Source organism: Schistosoma mansoni, chromosome 1 (assembly GCF_000237925.1).
Source record: "Schistosoma mansoni strain Puerto Rico chromosome 1, complete genome".
Lineage (NCBI taxonomy): Eukaryota > Metazoa > Platyhelminthes > Trematoda > Strigeidida > Schistosomatidae > Schistosoma > Schistosoma mansoni.
This window is the reverse complement of record NC_031495.1, coordinates 12985442-13007332: the sequence shown is the minus strand read 5'-3', so window position 1 is coordinate 13007332 and position 21891 is coordinate 12985442. Positions and strand designations below refer to the sequence as shown.

Sequence of the window (21891 nt, the reverse complement as noted above, 5' to 3'; positions counted from 1 at the left end):
TGGGTAATAACAACTTCTGCTATTAGCGTTAACCCAGCCCTAGAATCTCCTCTTGAGTCCCATAAAGTTAGGATTGGACTGACAAAACACTCGCTGCTGGTTGTCTCAGTCTATAATTGATTAACGAGTACTGCATCCAGATCAACACTGCAACGATATTATTAAAAGTCAATTTGTTAATATTTATACTCACATGGGGCCGCGGTTTTTCAATCGTAGTCACCTTATGTTTCGCATCCAGATGCCTGGTGATCTTAAGTTCGAGTCCCAGATTGCACCTCCCCTCTGAGATGCATGTTCATCCAGCGTACGTTTCCCAAATAGGACAAAATTATCGAGAATATAAGGTCTTATCGAGGCAATACGCACAGAAAGCACATATGCCAATAAGTGACTGATCAATTGCAGTCCTAAACATTTATGGGAAGATTCAAACAAACAATACCAAATGAATTTTTATTCTGTGTTAATGTTTATTTAAGCTGGCATGTAATGATTTATGATATTGTTTCTTAGTCAGCTAGTCGATCGTATAAAGAGTGTATAATAAATATGTCTAAATTATAAATTGTCAATATAAAGTACTTGTTAGTGAAAATAAATTATGTTTTTTCTTCTTTTATTCCACTTGTTTGTTTGTTTATTTTTTGTTACTTTCACATAGACTTTTTGTTCAGAGAAATGAAAGGAAGAAAATGTGTCTATCTATTCTTTTCTCTTTTTTTCAGAAAGTAATAAAATGTAGAAACCTAATTTTAGTGGAGGTATTTTGCAGTTTATTTACATCATATACTAACGTTATCTGTTAGGTAAAGCGAAAGAGAGGAAACAAGTCAAAAGAACGTGGTTGTTTTGTCTTAATTACAAATCACCTGTTAGCATTATCTACACTCATGAAACTAAACCTCAGTTTTCAATAATTTTGTGCTAAATTGATGCTAGCTTGTCGAGATAAGTAATTCTAAAATATTAAAATTGTTTTTGGTAATTTGCTTTTAGTGACGTTGAGTAGGTTAAGTGAATTTGAATCCATTGCCTTTAACATCATGGCTTAGTGACTAGAACAGCTGGCTTGGAACAGTAATAAGTCACAAGTTCGAATCTTGTTTCAATTATTTGGATTTGATTAAGCACTTAGTTATTTCTAGTTCACATTCAAACCGTTTAACTCAAAGCTAAATACGTAAATCTACACTTAGTAAATATTCTAACATTTACAGCAATTTGTTTAAATTTTATAACGGCATAGATGTGTCTCGGTTCCGCTATCACTCCTTGTCTTTCAGCATTCGACTATGCCATGAATAGACACAACAGTACTTAGTTTGGTTGCGATGCGAAATTGTCCCACTACCCTGAATAATGACAAGAGGCAATCATCAAAAGATAGACGCATGTGACCTTGACAGGTGTGTCTGTATTCTAGCAAGTGAATAAAAGAAAAATCAATGAATCACTTATGCGTCATTGAACAATACAAATCTGCTTACCTTTTACAATCATTGAATTTTTCTCCAATATTTTTGTATAGCCTCCTTTTCATTGTATTTGTTGGTCCAATAATTGTCAATATTATTACTATTATAGTAGTATTGTTACTATTGTCAAAATCCTACTAAATCAGTTTGATATTCTGACAATAATCGAGCAGATTGTTCTTGTTGCCTTTTAGGTAGGTAAGTATAAGCGATAGAAATATACATAACACACGATATCGTGACTCTTTTTTTTATTTGCAAGTTCCCAATCGAATTCACTCGTTTAAATTAACTGACAGTAAAATTTTATTTAAATAAAGTTATGATCGTATTAAAATTTCAACTAAACTAATCATAACATTCAAATAATAAATATTGTAAATAGATAAGGGCGTATACTCATTCTATTACTGTTGAGTGAACTCAAGTAAAAGGAACTGTATTATAAAGCATTATTGTAAACACTTTCGATTTCTAGACAATAGTGGATCACATATTTGATTCATGTTATGTGTAGCCCATTGGAAATTTCATAGTTGTTTGTTACGATTCAGTGGTTCCAGTACATAATTTTCTTCATTAAATTTTCTATGGATAAATCTTATGTACAAATTTTCATCTTCATAAAGTATTTTCACGTGATAACCGAAATCAGTGGCTCCTAAACAATTGCTATACTTTAATTTTAAGACTCATCACTTCTCCTACTATCGAATTAGTAAGCTGAAAATCTTAACATCCAATTTTTTCGAAGGATAATCTAGGAGGCATATATATATATATATATATATATATATATATAATTTTTAAAGTTGTATTCATGGAGGACTTAAAATTTATTCCCTGAAAGGGAACCATGAAGTCAACCGATTCCAGAATTAAATTTTCAATCTTCAACGGGATTGAATAAAAATTGTGCTATATAAGCGATTGAATTAAAGGCATAATACCTATAATCAGGACTGTGGGTTTCCGGTATCTATACCATATGCGTGTTTTGTGAACATACATTCGGGTGTAAAGTGAAACAGTTTTCCGTCTTCGATGATTTCCTATGGTTGTTTAGATAACATCAGTATGTGATAACAATTACGTTCAAACTGTATGACGTTTTTTTATACACATCGTCCCATATGGTAGATATATGTTTTTGGTAATATTGAGCGGTAAATTTGTTTACATAGTTTTATTAACGATTTTTTTTTGTATTTCACATACTTAAGAGTGTATACATTCTGCTTTTGCATAGAAGTTGAATTATTAGGTTGTTTATTAGTATGTACAAATAAGACAAGTGTTTTCAGTATTTTACAGACTGTCTAGCCTTTACATTAAGCACTAAAAGCAATTACATAATGGTAATAATGAATAACCTTGAACTATTTATGCTTTTTCATGTAGATTAAAATAGAAATTTTTTCTTGTTACTGAGCTGTTTAATCTAGTTTAGTATGTTTATCATGTAATTAGGTTAGAAAAATACATAAATAAACAAATCAATATCTAATAATTAGAGAAATATTTTATTTATATACTTCAACACAATTAGTAGTAGTATATGTATGTATCATGCATAAATTAAGATTTGTGCATCGTCACATGGAATATTATAAATTTGATAGTGTTGTTAACCCTATGATATGATGTTCATGGATGTATGCGCTTGAACTCTATCCAAAAACTTTGTATTTAAATGTTAAAGTGTGGATAACATCATTACCCAACGATTCACATTACCATTAGTAATTTACTGTTGTTTTAATGTTTAAACTTCGATTCTTTCATGACACTGTATTACGAGTTGTTTTTTGTTCTCAGTGTTTTAGAGCTGAAATTCGCTTGTGTTGTAAAATACAAGAATATGCAGAACGAAAATATATTTAGTGAGAGAAGTTACAAAATATTTACATAACACATATGCATATCCTTTAATCGTCTATTTTCATCTTTCGCTATGTTCTGCCAACTGTCTTCTCGTCTAGTCTGTAAGTGTTCTGCGAACACCATGCTTTCGATTAAATTTAAAAGGCAATATATAATTCATGAACCTCTAAGAGTAACTAGTCGCCATTGAATCATTCACGTATCCATCTTTTATTAGGTATAAACTTAAAAAATAAACTATACCTGTTGAGAAAATTAATATGAGATACTGCAAGTCAAAAGTAATCATTACTTATATTGATTAACAAAACGATCGTGCTATTTAAATTATTAGTAAAAAAGGTACATACAGACATTAGTTTGAACTTAAAATTGGACACTGATAAATTGTTGTAGCTATTTTTCTTATCAAATAACCAGTGTTGTACATAATGAAAGTAATAATTCATAAGATTGAAAGTGATCTTGCAACAATTCATTAATAATTTTAATAGTTGAGATCGTAAATTGAAGCTAGACCACTATGGAAAATCTGGAAGCACTGGACGGCCGTTCCGTCCTATTGTGGGACTCCTCAGCAGTGTGCACCTACGATCCCGTCTCGCGATATTCGAACCGAAGACCTATCAGTCTCGCGCTCGAGCGCTTAACCACTAAACCACTGAGTCGGCATCCAATGGTGTTAATGTCTAACTTCAACCAATACACGAAACTGAGCGACACATTCACCATTTTCTTCAGTGAGTTACTATCTCACAACAGACCTGGCTGAACTCCACTAGTCACTGTTTCTCACTAGAGCTTCAGGAAATACCTCTTGAAGTCAGTCACCAGTGAGCATATGTTGATGTATATACTTCATTTGCAAAATGTCCATCAATTGTCTCGGACTTATTGTTACTTCATTTCCATACCAATCACTCTCTGTTCTTGTTCCTTTCCGTTCGATCTTCTCAACCTTCTGCCGCCAGGAATTCCAATTTCGACTGATGACACATAGTACTTATATATGTCGATATCAGTAGCACACACTACAGTAGTAACGATTTTCCTACAATGACTACATTTAGTGCATGATTATTATAAGAAAAGTCGTTGATCTAGTGAATTGGTTGATGGCTATGGTGAATGCAAATATGGGTGATATAATGATTGGAGGATGAACATAAAGCGTAACTACTTATGAATATTAATTGTTGAAAGGATTAGGTTAGCGTAACATAAGAGAAATGTGTAGGTGTACACGTTTTACTAAATGGCCTTGACACTAAGTCACATGAACTCAGATACCCACAATCTGATCGAAAATTGTGAACCAGAATAAAAGTTTGTTGACGAAAAATACAATTAGTCATCAGGCAATCACATCTTACTTTCTCCAACACATAAATCATTAACTAAAGTTGTGCCCACTGGAACACTTGAATGTCCTAGTTTCTATCCCGTGTTTTATGTCATAAGTAAGTACATATTATCGTTTAATCTAAAACCTACTCATAACTATTTTCCAGTATTCAATAGTTTGGGATGATGATTATCCAAATAACAATGTTTCGTAATTCCAGTTATATTTAAATGAATAATATAAGGTTTCTTCTAAGTTTCAATTGTTTACTCTAAGGAATTCCTATTTCTCAATCTTATAAATGATTTAATCGTAATTACAATTACATTATTTAATGAACTATATATATTGATAACCATTTAATAATCGTTTGTTTGAATTCTATCACATCTTAATCATATTTACCTACGTTCTATAAATATTCAATAATACGAAAAATACTAAATATATATTTAATCCTATAAGTCAACATTAATAACCAATATTATATAGTTGAAATCATGAGTCAATTGAAGCTAGACCACCATGGAAAACCTGGAAGCACTGGACGGCCGTTTCGTCCTATTGTTGAAGTTAGACATTGACACCGTTGGATGATGGCTCAGTGGTCTATCGGTTAAGTGCTCTGGCACGAGACTGGTAGGTCCTGGGTTCGAATTTCGCGAGGCGGGATCGTGGATGCCCGCTGCTTGCGAGTCCCACAATAGGACGAAACGGCCATTTAGTGCTTCCAGGTTTTCCGTGGTGGTCTAGCGTTAATTGACTCATGAACTCAACTATATAAAATTACTAAAGTCTCCACAAAACCCATTCTGACAATAACCAATATTATAAAATCTCCACAAAACCGCCTTCTGATAATAATCGATATTGTTTAATTTTTTTACACAGAACATTTATTTTAGATCATTCAATTTATCCCTATTCCACTCAATTTATTTCATTATCATGATTTACACTTTTGAAATATATTTATCTATTTTCATGTTAGTATACGTTATGATAAGTTTTTAGTTAAATCGTTGTTCTAGAATATATGGACAGTTGAAAAAAACCGGTCAAACTAGAGAGATATGGCATAAACAATGATATTAAACCCATTGATAACGTTAGTAATAACATATTGATTTATAATAGCCTATATATTTTTTATTCAGTAGTACATGTGTTTTATATACATTTCCATACAAATGTGTTTTAATACAATCAGGCTAATTAACAAAAATGATGAAAGTGAATAAACTGAACCAGAATGAAGACATGAATAAAAGTTAACTAGGCTAATACATATCAGATAATATTTTATCATACGTTATGTTCAAAATGTATTAGGAGAATAGAATGGAAATTTGAATGTTGATTATCATCTTACTGATATTAATTTAAGAAAGTAATGCATTTGAATTTACATAAATCCTATTTTAATTATGATTGTAAAGCTGCATTTTATAAGCATATCTTAACAACATATGGTTTATCGTCGATTTAGTACTAGAATATTATTTACTTGTACAGCAATATTTAAATTCATCCAATTTCAGCGTAGGTCTGCTTCTAGTTAGAACCCATATTGCATAGTGAATAAGTGTACAGAACAGCGTGTCTGTAATAATTTGGGAGAGTGAGAGAAAAGAAGAACAAGGGAAAAAGTGGCCTAATGACTCAGTAAACACCTAAGAGTGCGAGTTTATGCTTAATATTGTAAACTATCTATAACCATTGAAATCGATGGAATTTTGAAATTAGGATCATCTGACAATTGAAACTAGAAATTCAAAGAGTAGGAATTTTAATGTTTTATATGATTGTGTATATGTATGAGTGCATCAAAGTCAAATGTAAACTTCAAACAACCGTCTCATTTAACTAGTAAGATCGATCAGCCAGTTGAACATGGCTATTATAAATCATGTATACTACTTTACGATATAAGTTGTCAATACTCATAAATACAGATCAGTACTTTTGAAAAAATATTCCTTTCAATCATTTCACTTGTGATTTTTTAGTCATCTAAATGTTACATAATAGGTTTCTCTTCATAATATCATCTGCTCCAATTATTTTGGACTTAAACTTGTTGACAGTAAAAATCAAAAGCTTTTATCCAGTTTGATAGGCTTAGAAGTTTTATTGGATGGTATATTTTCGATTAGATATTATGTGGCTATTGAACTGAAGATCTATAAGATACTGAGTTTGTTATTTTCTACACATGAACATGTAAAAACATACTGTGTTTTTAGTTGAAAAGCTAGCTACTAACAAATAAGTGTGGTAGTAAACTTGTATATCGTTTTACTTTAAGCCTGTCAATATTCAACGAAGCAAAGTTTAGAAACTGAAAAATATTATTCGAAAAATCAACTGTTTAATCTATTAAACAACTGGATCATATTTTGAATAAACACATTTTTTGAATTGTCATGCAAATCTCAGTGAAATTACTATGAATTTTGTAGTAATAAATATGTTCTTACAATAGTTTGAGTCGCACTCTTTTTTTTCAGTGAGTTTCTCCATTTTGTCTGTGTTCTATAGTTACATACCATTTTATGGATCGCAATCATTCGGAACTTTTTTGTATGTATGTAAGAGTGAGGGAGAGAGAGAACTATTCTGCATTATCACAGTATCATTTATCGTAAGTAAACAATCTTTTTCCTCAAAACGATTAGTTTTAGTATATTTGTAAAATCTCGGCGAATGAATTTGTAGATTAGTTTTAGTTCTATAAATAAGTGTGAATAATTCAAAGTTAGCAAACGAACCATTAAATTAATGTATAGGAAGGACTGTTGTAATTTGTTTAGAATTATTGAAATATCGTGGCTTGTGTAGTTCAATCATATCAGAATTGAGACACATACCATTGATGGAACTGACTATGATTCCAGATTGTCGCAAATCGATTGGGATTAGATTTCCACTTAATGATTTGATTGTGTTATAATCACCGCAAGGGATGAGGTTCTTTATTTCGATCCCTGGTTGAGTGACATATGCTGATTACGGAGTCGTTCCATGCCTAGAGTGAAACAATTCCTCGGTATTTTTTACTTCGTGTTAGTTTTTCACCTAGTATCAGTCTGTGATGTAATATTTCTTCATTTTTATATAAAGCCTTAGATACCCATTATAAAATATTAAAATATCACTGATTACAGCCTAATCTCACTTTGTTAGCAGTTGTTCTACCGAATTGATATTTAATTCGTTTCTCACTTACGACTTATTACCACATGTTTTACTCTAGAAGATAATATTTTTTGTTTATGGAAAAACTTATAATACGAAAAATGAAGGCGCCTAAATAATAAGAAATCTTGATTAACTATCCGGTAAACAATATCCCAATCATGATAAACAAAGCATAATTAATCTAAGCGGTTCACATAAATAAAACCATTCAAAATTGAACACAAACTTATAAGATTGAATGCATACAAATAAAGTGTTCTTTTAAAAACCCATAACGAAATGGCCGTATCAAGGCTATCCGTTCAGGATAAACATATATGGCACTGGAGGTGGATCAACAACAGTAAATTGCAAAACTTCTCCACGTTAGATTGTATTTAATTTGTCTATGAATATGTTACTTTTTAGTGCTTGCTTTATTAAGACATTTTTGGTTATTATCTCTAGGGTGTACTTCTCAACTTTAATTTTTTCCTTATTTTTGTGTGACTGAATATAGGTGGACTACTACAATGCACTAATTTCATTGTCCAACCCACATAAAATTTATACCACCAAATTCGTGTCAGTTAGTTGAATGATATGATGAGTCATACAGAAATATACAACTAGGTTTTTGACAGAAAGTTAGTGGGAGGGGTCGCGATAAGAAAAAACAAACAAACAGAGTAAAAATATTCATTTAAAATACAACATATAATCTCTAACTTACTAATTTACTTAGTATTTTCCTGTTCATAAACAACTTAATATTTTTACATCAAAAATGGCGATCAATCGAATCATATTATTATTTATTACATTAGCAAGAATAAAGTTCCTGACAATTTGATCAGAGGAACAAAACGTAACAATGTAGACAAAGATACAAAGATAGTAACATTGTAGACTGACTTAATTCTTAACTCTAGATGTAAAAAACGGAAGTTCAAAGGGAACAGGTGCCCTAGACTAGAGTTTTATCAGTTCTGTTTTAGTTCATTATACAAAGCTAGTATTTATGAACACTGGACATCGAATTACACTTTTAAAGTGGAATAATTAACATAATTAAGTGAAATAAATTAGTGGTGGTTTCAAAGGTATTTAAACATTGTTCGAACACTTCGGATAGAGCCCATTATATGTGAAGCGTGATTACTGCAAGTTAAGGGGACAATTACAGTATGATCAGCTACACTATTTTAGGTAAATAATAAAATGAATGTTTATAAGATCAATAAAATCATCTTATAAACGAACAAAATCTAATTTAAAGTTGGATATTAAACTCCTCCTTACATGAGATTGAGTACAGTCTGATGTGTTGATTCATGTGAACTAACCCCCAACTATCAAACAGATTTAAATGAAGATAGAAATTATCGATCCAATTACTCTACAAAATAAAATTCATTCACTACACTAATATTAATAATGTAGGCCTTAAGTAAAATTTTCACTCTTCAGAGTAATAACTAAGACTGATGTCATACGTGTAAACAAACTGATATATCTCCACTGTTATTATTATTATTTTTATTATTGTTACAAACTAGTTGTAATCTTAATTGAAGATAGTTTCTACCATCGTGAAAACAACCACCACTGTAGATTTACATAAATTGATTGTATCTTTTATGTTGTACCAAACATATTAAGTTCGAAAGGTCAAATGCATCAGCCGGCTGATTCACTAAGTTATGAATGTATGATTTATATGCTATATCATATTTCGAATTTTTCTGAATAAATTCATCACATATTTACAACAGGTTTGGTCAATTTCATAACGTTTTAGTGTCAGTTGACTATCGAAACACTTGACTAATAAATAGCTTTTACCATTTTTTTTCAATCAAAAATTCATCCAAGTTAGACAACCATTGAAAGCCCGGAAGCACTAATGACCACTTCGACCTAATATGGGACTCTTTAGCGGTGCACATTCACGACCCCGAACTCGGTAATTAAATCAAGGACCTTCACTATCGCACGTGAACTCTTAACATCTAGACTGCTAAGCCGGAATCCAGTGACTCACAAGTCCAACCTCAGTCAATTCACAATATTGTGCGACCATTTTCCTTGGTGGTACCTTCTTTATACCCCTACACAGTTTAACTGTGTTCATTTTAAATACTATCGGAGGACTTTTTCAATAAATATTCAGACGTATAGTCTTAGTAATTTTGTGTGAACATATGTCTGTTCGAATCGGTCGTAATATGGGACTCCTCAACAGTATGTATTCACTAGCCTGAACCTGGGAATCGAACTCTGAACGGGCAAAGTGTTCACGTGCAAGGACCGAAGGTCCAGGGTTTTATTCCCACGTGTGAGTCACAGATAAGCACTGCTACGACGAAATGGCTGTCCACTGCTTCCAGGTTTTCAGTGCTGGTTTAACATTGATTGGTTCATGATTTCGGTGGCATATCAATATCAATACACCGGATAACTCAGTTTCTGCTTCTCTGCCTGTTTTATTATGCATTCTAATTGTCATCACTTTGTCTCAAAGTCGGCTATTTAGTTAGTTAATTTACTGTTAGTCATTCCGAAATTCGTCGACTGGAAAACAAATGAATGTAGCAATGAATTGTTTTGATTGTTTATTCATAGCTTTGTTGTTGCATGTGTGTGACTTTATGCATTTGTGACCTTGTTTTCTTTTCAAACCAATTTCCTGTCGATTGCCTTTAAACACCAAACATCAAATAATGTGTTGCAATTTCGAGTCACTTAGTCTAATGACTAAATGATAATCTCTTACTATCGGGTGATAAAATATAAAACTTTTCTCGCTTATCAATAGATTTGGTTGTAATTAAAATGATAAGCTTTTTTAAATGAATGTATTGTAACACTGTGTGATTCTTTTCATTCCTGGTTTCTTATCGTTGGAAATTACAAATTATGAACGAAGTATTAAATAAAAGCATATGTTATCTAGTCAAATTGATCACAGATATAGTATAAATGTGTATTTATCCAAGGTGGCACGTAATCAATTTGGATTGTTTATGAGTTACACGACATGAATTGATCGATTATGTGTATGTTTAAAAATATGGTTATTTGTTTATTTGTTATTAGAGATTCAGTCAAAATAAGTAGTTGCTTCAGTTCAATTTAAATTTGAATGGTGAGATTTTTTTAGTTGATTGTGAATCTTCATTATATCAGTGATTCCCATCGTGATGAGTGCTACTCACAAGATTACTTATAAGTAGTGTGTTATAGGAACGTTGTATGTAGATTACTGCAGTCGACATCCGAAGAGGAGAATTCTAGGTCAAAAAGCACGGCATATTCGTAACGCTTTGGAGGTAAGAAGAGGAATAGTAGAAGACAGTCTAAAACCAACTTGCATTGCAGAACATAACAAGATGCTAGTGCATATCTGAAGATTAAGATGTATATAATGCATAAAGATTATAAAATTTCACTAAGTAAACAATCCTTTGCCAATGACTTGTTTCTACACAGTGACTAGCTGGTATATGGGTCCGTGGTCATTGACACTCAGTCAATAAAGCGAGATCGAAATCATACTGTCCATTCTTCTCAATAATTTCCTCTCACCTAGTATTTAATTAAACTGAATATTATAAGGGTTATGTGTTGTGATGACAAATATAACCAATTTTCGTCGTGTTGTCACTCAGCACACATTGAAATTTAACAGAGGATTAAATGAAAAAAACACTAACGTCACTTACTATAATAACTTGGATCAGCTCGTGAAATCATTGATTATTTCTTTTATTTATATAACAAGTACTGTCTGGTTGGAGGGTCTGTGTGGTAATTGTAATTAATGGTTTGAGACCTTAAATGATATATCCTCAAACCAACAGCGGTAAAAGCATGGGTACAGTTGTTCCATACTTTCTTCAAAATATTCAGTTTTACTATTGTTTTATAATTCTATCCCAGCATTGTATTTGTTGAAGTAAATCTGTTAAGTTTAATTTTCTCTCAGCAGTTGATATGATAATCATTATTATTATTATTGTTTCGACTGCTCAACTTGATTGATTCTCTTCTGTTCTCTTCCACTGTGTTAATATTTATTAAACCGATGCATACGTTTCATTTTAGGTCCTTCATTGTCTATTATTAACTTAATTTTATTCCCTGGGGTTATGATATAAAACGATGAAATGTCACATTTACATTCACTTTATGTGAATCTATGTGCTTCTTTTTTCTCCTCATGTTGTATATATCATTTTGAAGCATGGTAAATCACAAAATCAACATTCATAAAGTAATTGTATACATAAACATTGTATTGTTGTAGACTTACTGTTAGTCAGTTAGTTATTTTGGATGCTTAATTTGAAGATCCATGTGATTAAACTAAATTTTTACATAATTTATCATATTTTTGTAAATTTATATTGTTCTCAGATTCCCACTAGTAATGTAGAAAGGTAGTCAGTCACTTAGTTGGTCAGTTAGTCACTGTCTAAACATACACTAGACAACTTGTTGTTCTTCTGATTATTATTTTGTGAAAAGGAAATAGAGAGTGACGAAAAGTGACTGTTAGTTTGTCGTTTTTTTTAAGTTCTTCCATAAATCTATTCTCCCTCTGGTTTATTTTATTCCCTGTTGTGAAGAAAAGTCCATTACTCATTGTTATGATTGTTGTGTTCATTATTTCTTTGACTTATTTCGATATTGTTTGATAACGGTAACCAGACTATCCAATTAACTATATAGTATTTATGGAGGATGGGTTTGTGTGATGGACATGATGATTATCTCCTTCAGCTACTTCATGAATTTTGTGAATAGATTTGTGATGAAATCAATCGGAACATCGTTAATACAAGTGACCGTTGTTTTGAACATTGATTTTGTGCAAATTTACGGTTATTTTCAAAGCGTACATTTTTGACAAATCATTAGTAAATTAGATTAAGAAATTTCTGGTGTTATTTTGAACTTACATGATGTCATTGTTTATTTATTTTCACTGCCTAATGTCAACTGTGCTACTTTTTGATGTAAAGCTGGATAGTGGCTAACAGTAGAATCCAAGACACGCATTTCATCCTGTTCTGGACTCGTTATTTATTTTATTTATTTATTTAAACACATATATATTGGTACAAAAGGGCACCAGATACATATGCGCCACACAAAATAATGAAAGTAGGAAGAGAAGGGATGAAAAGATAAGGCGGACTGAAATGTACAACCAGAAGACTCTTTCAGTTAAGAAAGTTAGAACCACTCTTTATGTAGAAAGTAAAAGAAGGTTGCAGCAGGATCGCCACTGGCTTCTATTCTGAGCCATATCTGATAACGTCTCTAGCCACTGTGTTGCACCATCTCTCGGACCCCAGCCAGGGAGTCGTGAAGGACCAACAGAAGCTAGCCCTTTGCAGCTTTCTTTCATGCCACGACACCATGTCATACACTGACCTCCTCTCCGCTTTTTCCAACCGGTCCCAGAGTCGGCAAATAATGCACGACGTGGAAGTCTCTGGGACGACATTCGTAAAACATGTCCAAGCCACTGAAGTCGGTGTTTCAAGATGGTGACACCAATTGAATTATCGTCTCTGCACCCGAACACACGATGCCGAACCTCTGCATTACTAACATGGTGTTGCCACTGGATGTCAGCAATCCTTCGGAGACAACGATGATCGAACACAGAGAGTCGTCTGACATCCTCAACTCGGAGAGGCCAGGTTTCACAAGCATACAGCAAAACTGCTCTCACCGACGCGTTGTAGATCCGACCTTTTACAGCCAGACTAACATCACGAAGGCGCCAAAGATGGCCCAGATTGGCATAAGCCGCTCTGGCTTCCATTATACGTGCATCAATCTCATCACTCACGCCACCACCAGCACTTATATAGCTACCTAGATACACGAACTTCTCAACTACTTCGATCTCCTCACCATCCAGGGTGAGTACAGGATTAGAATCCTGCCAGTCTTGTAGGAGTACTTTGCACTTGGAGGGTGCAAAGCACATGCCGTACCTGCGGACACTGATTGCCAACTGATTAAGTGCGGATTGCATGCATTGGGCATTATCGCACAGTAAGACAGTATCATCTGCATACTCAAGGTCGAGAGGGAGAGTGGACTCTCCCCACTCTCGGCCGTACCAGGGCATTTGGGGGCTGTATCTGGGACTCAGTGTTGTTGTTCATGTAGAGACTCTAGCCGATTTCTCTTTGTTTTAAATACCAGAGCGTTATCCACTGAGCTGCCGAAACCAGATAGCCACTTACTTGTTCAACTCATATAATACCTATATCACTGAAAGTTTCAATTATCCTACAAAAGGATTAAATTGTGGTAATCCACATAGAATGCACATATTTATTTATTTTATTTAAACAAATAAATAATGGTACAAGGGGCACCAGATATATATGCGCCGCACAAATCTCATTCGATTTGTATGAGGGCTGTGATACTTCCCAGGTGCCCAAACTGAAGCAGGTGGTTTTCTTAGGGGGCCACACCCAGAGCCTTTGACCTTAAAGGTCTGATCCACAAGGCAGTGGAGCATCATGAGGAGATGCAGTCCCATGGTAGCTGGTGACCAACGATTGGTTCATACGCCATTTGTTCCCTCTGGAGCCCATGTGCACCATTGGTTTGGAATGAGGGTTTTCCAACTCCCCTAGGTGAACTTTCCGTGTCCACCGGCCTGGTTAAAATGCCGGACATTCACTTTTCGTCCTCTCAATTTCGTAAACAACAGTGATGCCACGAGAAGGTAGTGAGTTGGACTTCCCTGACAGTGGTTGTATGCACGTGGCCATTTGAGAGGGAGATCGGACTCTCTCCACTCTCAGCCGTACCAGGGCATTTGGGAGCGAATGCACATATATCAATGAAAGTTAATTAAAAATCAGTCACTATATTCAACATTCGTAATAATTCGAATCCTTACTAATCATTTTCATTTACCCACTAAAATCAAATAACTAAATCCATAGTAAATGTATCATGGTAACAGAGATAATGTTAATTTATTATATAAGTTGGTTATTTTATTCTATGTTAACCTAGTTTAAAACTATATGATTTTACACATATCGCTTATTGATTATAGAAAACTGATTTATGTATTTCATTATTATTTTTATAATAGTAATATGATATTCAATGTTAAACTTCATGTATAATTTCAATGTTCATTATGAGTAATAATAATTCATTTTATTATTCACATTCATTCATATTATTTATTTACTGACATAATTAATCTGGATGACTTTTTTTGGTCAGTTCTATGGTTCATATTTTACTGTTAATATATAAAATAGGTAGATATGTTTTATAACTAAATGAAATTATTCACATTTTGTTAATCAGGACTGGTAGGTCCTTGGTTCGAATCTCTCGAGGCGGGATCGTAGATGTGCATTGCTGAGGAGTCCCACAATAGGACGAAACGGCCGTCCAATGCTTCCAAGTTTTCCATGGTGGTCTAGCTTCAATTTACTTATGACTTCAACTATGAAAATACTGAAATATCCACAAAACCCCTTCTGTTTATAATCATAAAACCAACAAATATGGATAAATGTAATAGTGTATAACAATCATGGTTGTTTGTTCTGAATGTGTTTAAATGAAACCGCATTGACGATAATAATAAGAATATAATATTTGGTAGTTCTTTGAATAAGTATGTGAAACATCACCTGATAAAGTGAAAGGTCCATTCTGTGTTTTCGATGCTTAGTTACAGATATTTTTCTAAACATTGATTATACCTGAATATGTTGGAGTGAGTAATGATGAACTATGTTAGATAAAAATATTAAACCAGCTTATAATGTTTCAAGTTGTTAGCAAATGATGTGTTCGTATTATGTATCCATTTCCAACAATCAAACACCTCAACATTTAATAAATCAGATGAGCGAAAGGCTGGAGGCGACCAAAAAGAGACAACATAACACTCATTGAAGTCATTGACAGTTGGTTTGAACCGCGTTTAAAGGTTCATACTCCTAGTTTGGAGTTCGCAATATAATTATTATCTCTTGTAAAACAAAATGACTGAAAATCTGTTGTCTTATTGTATATGTATTCATTTCCCTTCCTCCAAATATTGACCATCAATCTTACACACGATTAGAGTCCAATAAAATTGAACCGAATTTTTCTTGATTGCATTACTATTCATACTTATCTTAATGGTTAAATCTTAACAAACTATTTTTAATCATTTTAAGTGTTAACTCTATCGGTGGACTATATTAAGCTAAAGCGATTTATTGACTGACTGAAGAACTGTAGACAGCTATCATTTTTTCAAATAGGTGTTGCGTTGTGCGGTGTCCGATTGTGATACTGATAAACAAGCTTCCTATACTCAAGTCCAACCGGCTTCGTGAATCACAAGAAAACTGTATAAGCTAAATCGAATCGATAATGCACGTACACACATTCATAAACATACATATTTTCCATAGTTTTTTATTAACTTCAAAATAAAACTTTCAAACTAAAAGTAAAAGCTAAGGAGGTTAGTTTTCTATTGTTAATGATTGATTATGTGTATCTGTTCTCTCTCTATTTTACATCAATATTTATAGTAAATAGATTGTCATTGATTGATATTATTCTTTTTTCTTCATTTTCTTGATAAACTAATCATCTGGAAGAAATCAATCTCTTTATTTTTAGCCTTTAACCCTTCATTTTAATGATTATCATGTTTACATCACTTTGTATTTAATGATTAATTATGTATTATTTTCTTTGTATATCACTTACATTAGTAATTATATGTACATTACACACACACACACATACACATAATGTACAATTTTATGTGAATACTACACATTCGCTTTTTTTTTTGTTGTTTTATTATTAAACGTTTACTACTGATATTCAATCGATTTATGTTATAAAGCATTCGGCCAAAATTTTTGTTATCATTTCAAGAGATAATACTTCACATTTTTTCAGTATGTAAATATGTGGGCTGGATGTGTGTGTGTGTGTAAGTGAGTGAGAGTGAAATAGTAAATGCATGCGTGAAATATTTTCGTGTTTTATAAATGATGTTTTATTACATGTGGCAGCATATCGCATAACAATTATTACAGTCTATTGATGGTCTCTCTCTCTCTCCATATATATTCTAAACTTTCGCAATGCGATCATAGTAATTACACAGTATACATTAAACTATTAATTTTCTATTTTATCTAATCTGTATGTCACCAATCGACTACTTATTGATTGAGAAAGTAAACAATATGATTTTCAGAAGGAGTTTGGTGGAGATTTTAGTAATTTTATAGAGTTGAGATCATGAGTCAATTGAAGCTCGACCATCATCGAAAACCTGGAAGGAGGAGTCCCATAATAGAACGAAACATCCGCCCAGTGCTTCCAGGTTTTTGATGGTGGTCTAGCTTCAATTAATTCATGAAATCAACTCTATATGGTTTTCGTCATAATTGTAATGAATATCAAAATTCACATTTTTATTGTCTGTAAAAGTTTGTTATAATGAATTCAAGTGTTGGTAACTGGAACGAATAAAAATTCACTATAGAAACTAAAGAATATTAAAGTATTTTTTTACATGAATGATTTATATGCAGATGTATTCAAATCTGGTGAATACTATTAAGACGATCAATTGTAAGTAGCCTGTAGTTGAAAGTGGCGTCGAAACTATCACAGTCGACAGACGAAAAGTTTCAGTACGTCAAAAAGCACAGCGTAGGCAGAACACTTCGAGATCAGTAGAGAAGACAGCTTCGAAATAAATTGTTTACAGAACATACCGTAAGATACAAATGGATTATCGAAGGCTACATGTCAGATAAACACTGTAATTTCACCAAAATTAACACTTCACTCTCTTTGATACCTTGTTGTACAACAGTAGTGGTGGAGTTCAGTCGTGTTGGTAGTGAAATAGGTTTTATGGATGATCTGTGAGATCGGATAATTGTTGCGAAACGACTATTATTTAGAATGTAAAACAGTGGATTTGGACTTGAAGGTATTGTAATCACCATAAAATGAGACGGCTTTCCAATGTTTCCTGCATTTTTTTTACTGATTCTTCAGATGATTGGTAACACTGTGTGACAAATAACAGTTGGTTTTACAAACTCTCGATTAAATACTTTTTAAAAGGTTTATTTTATAGAATAAGTGAAATTTGTCTAACAGGCAGAATCCAGGACGCATGGTTTGTCCTGTTTATGACACATTAACTGAATTTACCTGCATCCCAGAGTTAATGTCCACACCGAGGTTCGAACCCAGTACCACTCACTTCAATTACTCGACCGTATTATCCGCTTAGCTACCAAGTCCGGATAGGCATTAGCTTGTACAACGAGTATACATTTCAATTCAAATCACAATCGTTTAAATTATCTTGTTGATGAAATTTTTCAGTCTTTTGTTTGTTTCTGTTTGATTCTACACATAATCCTAGTTTGACAGTGTCAATATAAACTATGTTTTTATATAGTTGTACTATTGTTTACATAACAAAAGATAATATAATGCATATAATAAACATTGATACGAAATCGAACAATCATATCAGCTAAACAACTTTGTATATTTATTTGATCGTAAAGAAGAAGAGGGTTTCATTTCTTCAGGATGGTTTATTATCATTATTGAAGTTTTTCTGATTTTGAGTTTGACCGAATTTATTTTTTTGATATTATGACCTAATAATATTTTCGTTTATTTTTTAAACTTATCCGTATAAACAACTTAAGCATTTTTCCGTATTCTGTTTCTTGTATTCATTTTAGGCAGAAGAGATATTCCGTAAAATAATTTCTATTCTAGGTTTGCCAAACAATTCACAAAATTTAGCATCAACAACGAGTGGAACAAACAATGATGATAGTACATCTCAGACTAGTAGATCAACTATGTATACTACAATTGATGCGGTTTGGGATGGTCAATTTCCACCTAAAGCACCTCAACCAGAAGATATTATTGTGGTAGATGAATCGGTGAATCCACCACCAGTAGTGACAATAGAAGTTCCCCAAGAAGATCAGAATTGTAGGTGACATTAATTATCTTGATATTTTTGTCAATTATTATTCCACAAACTGTTTAGAAATATCGAAACGATGATATTTATGTTGAGTGATGGCTTAATCGTTAAGGTGTTCAACTTTCAATCACTAAGTCCTAAATTTCAACCCTGTCCCATCTACTTCGGTTTAAGCAACCGGATAGTATCATTAGCCCTTACACTTGGAATATAGCTTATATCCAGGTATCCGGTGAATGGGTCATTTAAAAAAATGTATGTTTATATACTACTGTATTTTTGATGGTTAAGTGGATTTTTTTTCATGTATTTTATGACTCTGTGTACAGTTAGGTGAGGTGATACCTTCGTTTCGCAACAACAACTAAGTGACATTGAAATTGGTGTAATTATTCATTTGGTTTTATCGATGATATATTATGTAATGCATGTATTTATTCTTATAAATCCTTATGAAATAATCTCCTACCTGGATATCCTTTGATTCACTTTGGATACATAAGTCACATAGTTTGTGTTAGGTAAATACGTCGAAATTCCAAGTTCTGTTATGATGTTTGTGGTGGATATTTTACCACCTTAATAAAGAGTTAGCTTTTTAAAATTGATATATGTCAGTACATATTATGACAAAAAAACTGAGGTTTTCCAGCGTATCAACTACTTTAACATAAGTTAGGAATTTCATCTACCCTATGAAGTGATCATTTGACCCGAGCCGTATGCTGTTAAATGACTGATTAACTGGCTATCCTACCCATATATTCTCACTTACAGCATCTGTCGGGTCTTTTATTATTTGTTTTTCAACTGTCTTCCCCTTATACCTTCAAAAGAACAGATTCTTGAATTGTACTGGGGCCAGTGTGATCGGACCGTTACTAAAGGAGCAGTAGTATTGACTAGTCTGATTATTGATTAGTTCGCTCTATGCCTGTATGACCGACGACCTTTTGTTTCGCCAATGACCAATGAACAACGGGTGAAACCTTAACATCTATTGGTCCTCGAGCTACGTCTAACCCTGTCTTTATTCAGAAGATAAGATTAGCAATTAGATAAGATCCGTGTTGTGTAGCTATCGAGTTATATGACTCAATTCGTGCAGTAATATAGAGTTACATCCTGACCTGATCACCGATCAACATAAATAGAAAGTTATAGTACGCTCTAACTACATCATAAGTGCAAAAGAAACTAGGCGGTTGATCCATAATCAGTGAATAGTAACTTTGAGAAATATCAAACATATATCGATAGTTTATATGCGGAAAAAAGACTACAATTAAGATAACATAAAGATTCAATAATCTAAATGTTCAATGTTTATACAATAAAAACCGAAAGTCCTATGTTAGGTTCCCGTGTTCATGGTCGTGGATGAGCACTTCTGAGGGGTCCCGTACTAGGACAAAAGCCCTGAACACTTCCAGGTTTTCAATAGTGATGTAGCTAAAATCAGTTCATGATCTCAATTGTAAAAATACTACAATCCTTGCCAATCCTCCATACTAAAAATTATTTTTTCCTGGGTAGCTTTTTTTTAGCGGGTTAGCTTTCTACGGGATGGGTTCGCTAACCCCATACCCAACCCTCCTCCTATATCTGGGCTTGGGACAGGCAGTAGCCCCCGGAAAAGCTACAGTCGGAGTTCCATACTAAAAATATTAATGATAATTTTTGACAAGGTAATTCCTCAAGTTACAGCTTTCTCAATTTTCATCCGATTCAACAGCTTCCTGTGATGTGCATTCAATAGAAAATTACCACTTAAACCAATGTGCATAATATGTATTGATAAGCAGTAAGGAACTTGATATACATGTTCAAAATAAATCAAACTTATATAATAATGCGATTTGATTTCAGTCCTTTTATTCGATTCACATGAATTAATATATCATTTCGTATTATTTACTTCCCTTCATTCAGAACTTACTCCTACTTTTTCCCGACTGTTGAAATCGAACCAAACATCAATTAAGGAAGGAGAGATACAAGGAAAATTCATATCCATTTGATGGAAAAAAATCTAAAAAATTTCCTTCATAACTGTGACAAATAAGCGAATAACGGCACTGATTACAATAATTTCTCTCTGTGTGTATAATGTCTTGACTTTTCTATTACCCTTTAACTTTCTGGTGTCTTCCTGTCGTCTATAGGTTGTTGATTTCTGTTTTATTTTGGAAAAAAAACTTATCCACATTTTCACTTCTGAGTTAAGAGAAGTGAAGAATATCAACAAAGCAGTGGGAAAATCACTTTTTATTTATTTGTTTGTTTTTCTCTTCTTTCCTGCTTACGTCACATCTTTTTTTGTAAGGGAGGTGGGGACGAACACTTTCTCATTGTTAATGAAATGAATGATATGATATAACTAAATAGTTTATTTTGTGTTTTTTCTCGAAGAAAGATTCTATTTTCAAGGTTGATACTTGCATTTTGTTCTGTTTTCATTTATTTTTATTGATGAATATGTATGTTGATGGCAATGTTCATGTGTAAAATGTTGTCGGGTGTTTTCTAGTATATTAAGCTACTTTGTTGATGTCAACGATCGACAAGTCACTAAATGTGTATAGAAGTAGCTAGTTATTTTAATCATAGCGGTCCTTACTTAAAGAGAGAAGGAATCGGGCTCTTTTTTTAAAAAAAGAGAAAAAAATAGTGTTCATCATGAGGCGATAGATTGTAGGTTTTTCGTTTAAGTTTTAAACTACTCAGCAGTGATCACTCACAACACAATAAGAAATCGAAACCAGGACTTTAATTTTTTGCAACGAACATAATATTTTTGGAACTTAGAGTTGAAATAAGTCTATCCGTGATTAAAAAAAGTTTATTCAGACTGTATAAATTACCTAAATAAATAATAGTATTGTACTCACTAGTAACTAACACCGAGATGGATTCCTTTAATTTTATTGAGAAGTTTTGACTGA

General features: G+C 32.9%; 1 protein-coding gene across 1 annotated transcript in view; it reads left to right on the top strand.

Moving 5' to 3' along the window:
- Smp_196720 (putative atpase, class VI, type 11c) overlaps positions 1–20930 on the top strand; it is a gene marked incomplete at both ends in the record, with an annotated part of 37927 nt that extends 16997 nt beyond the window's left edge. The window contains 2 exons of the mRNA XM_018793303.1: positions 18690–18955; positions 20879–20930. Coding sequence (XP_018647829.1) covers positions 18690–18955; positions 20879–20930 — 318 coding nt within the window. The remainder of the gene's footprint in view (positions 1–18689; positions 18956–20878) is intronic.
- Between the last annotated feature and the right edge of the window lie 961 nt (positions 20931–21891).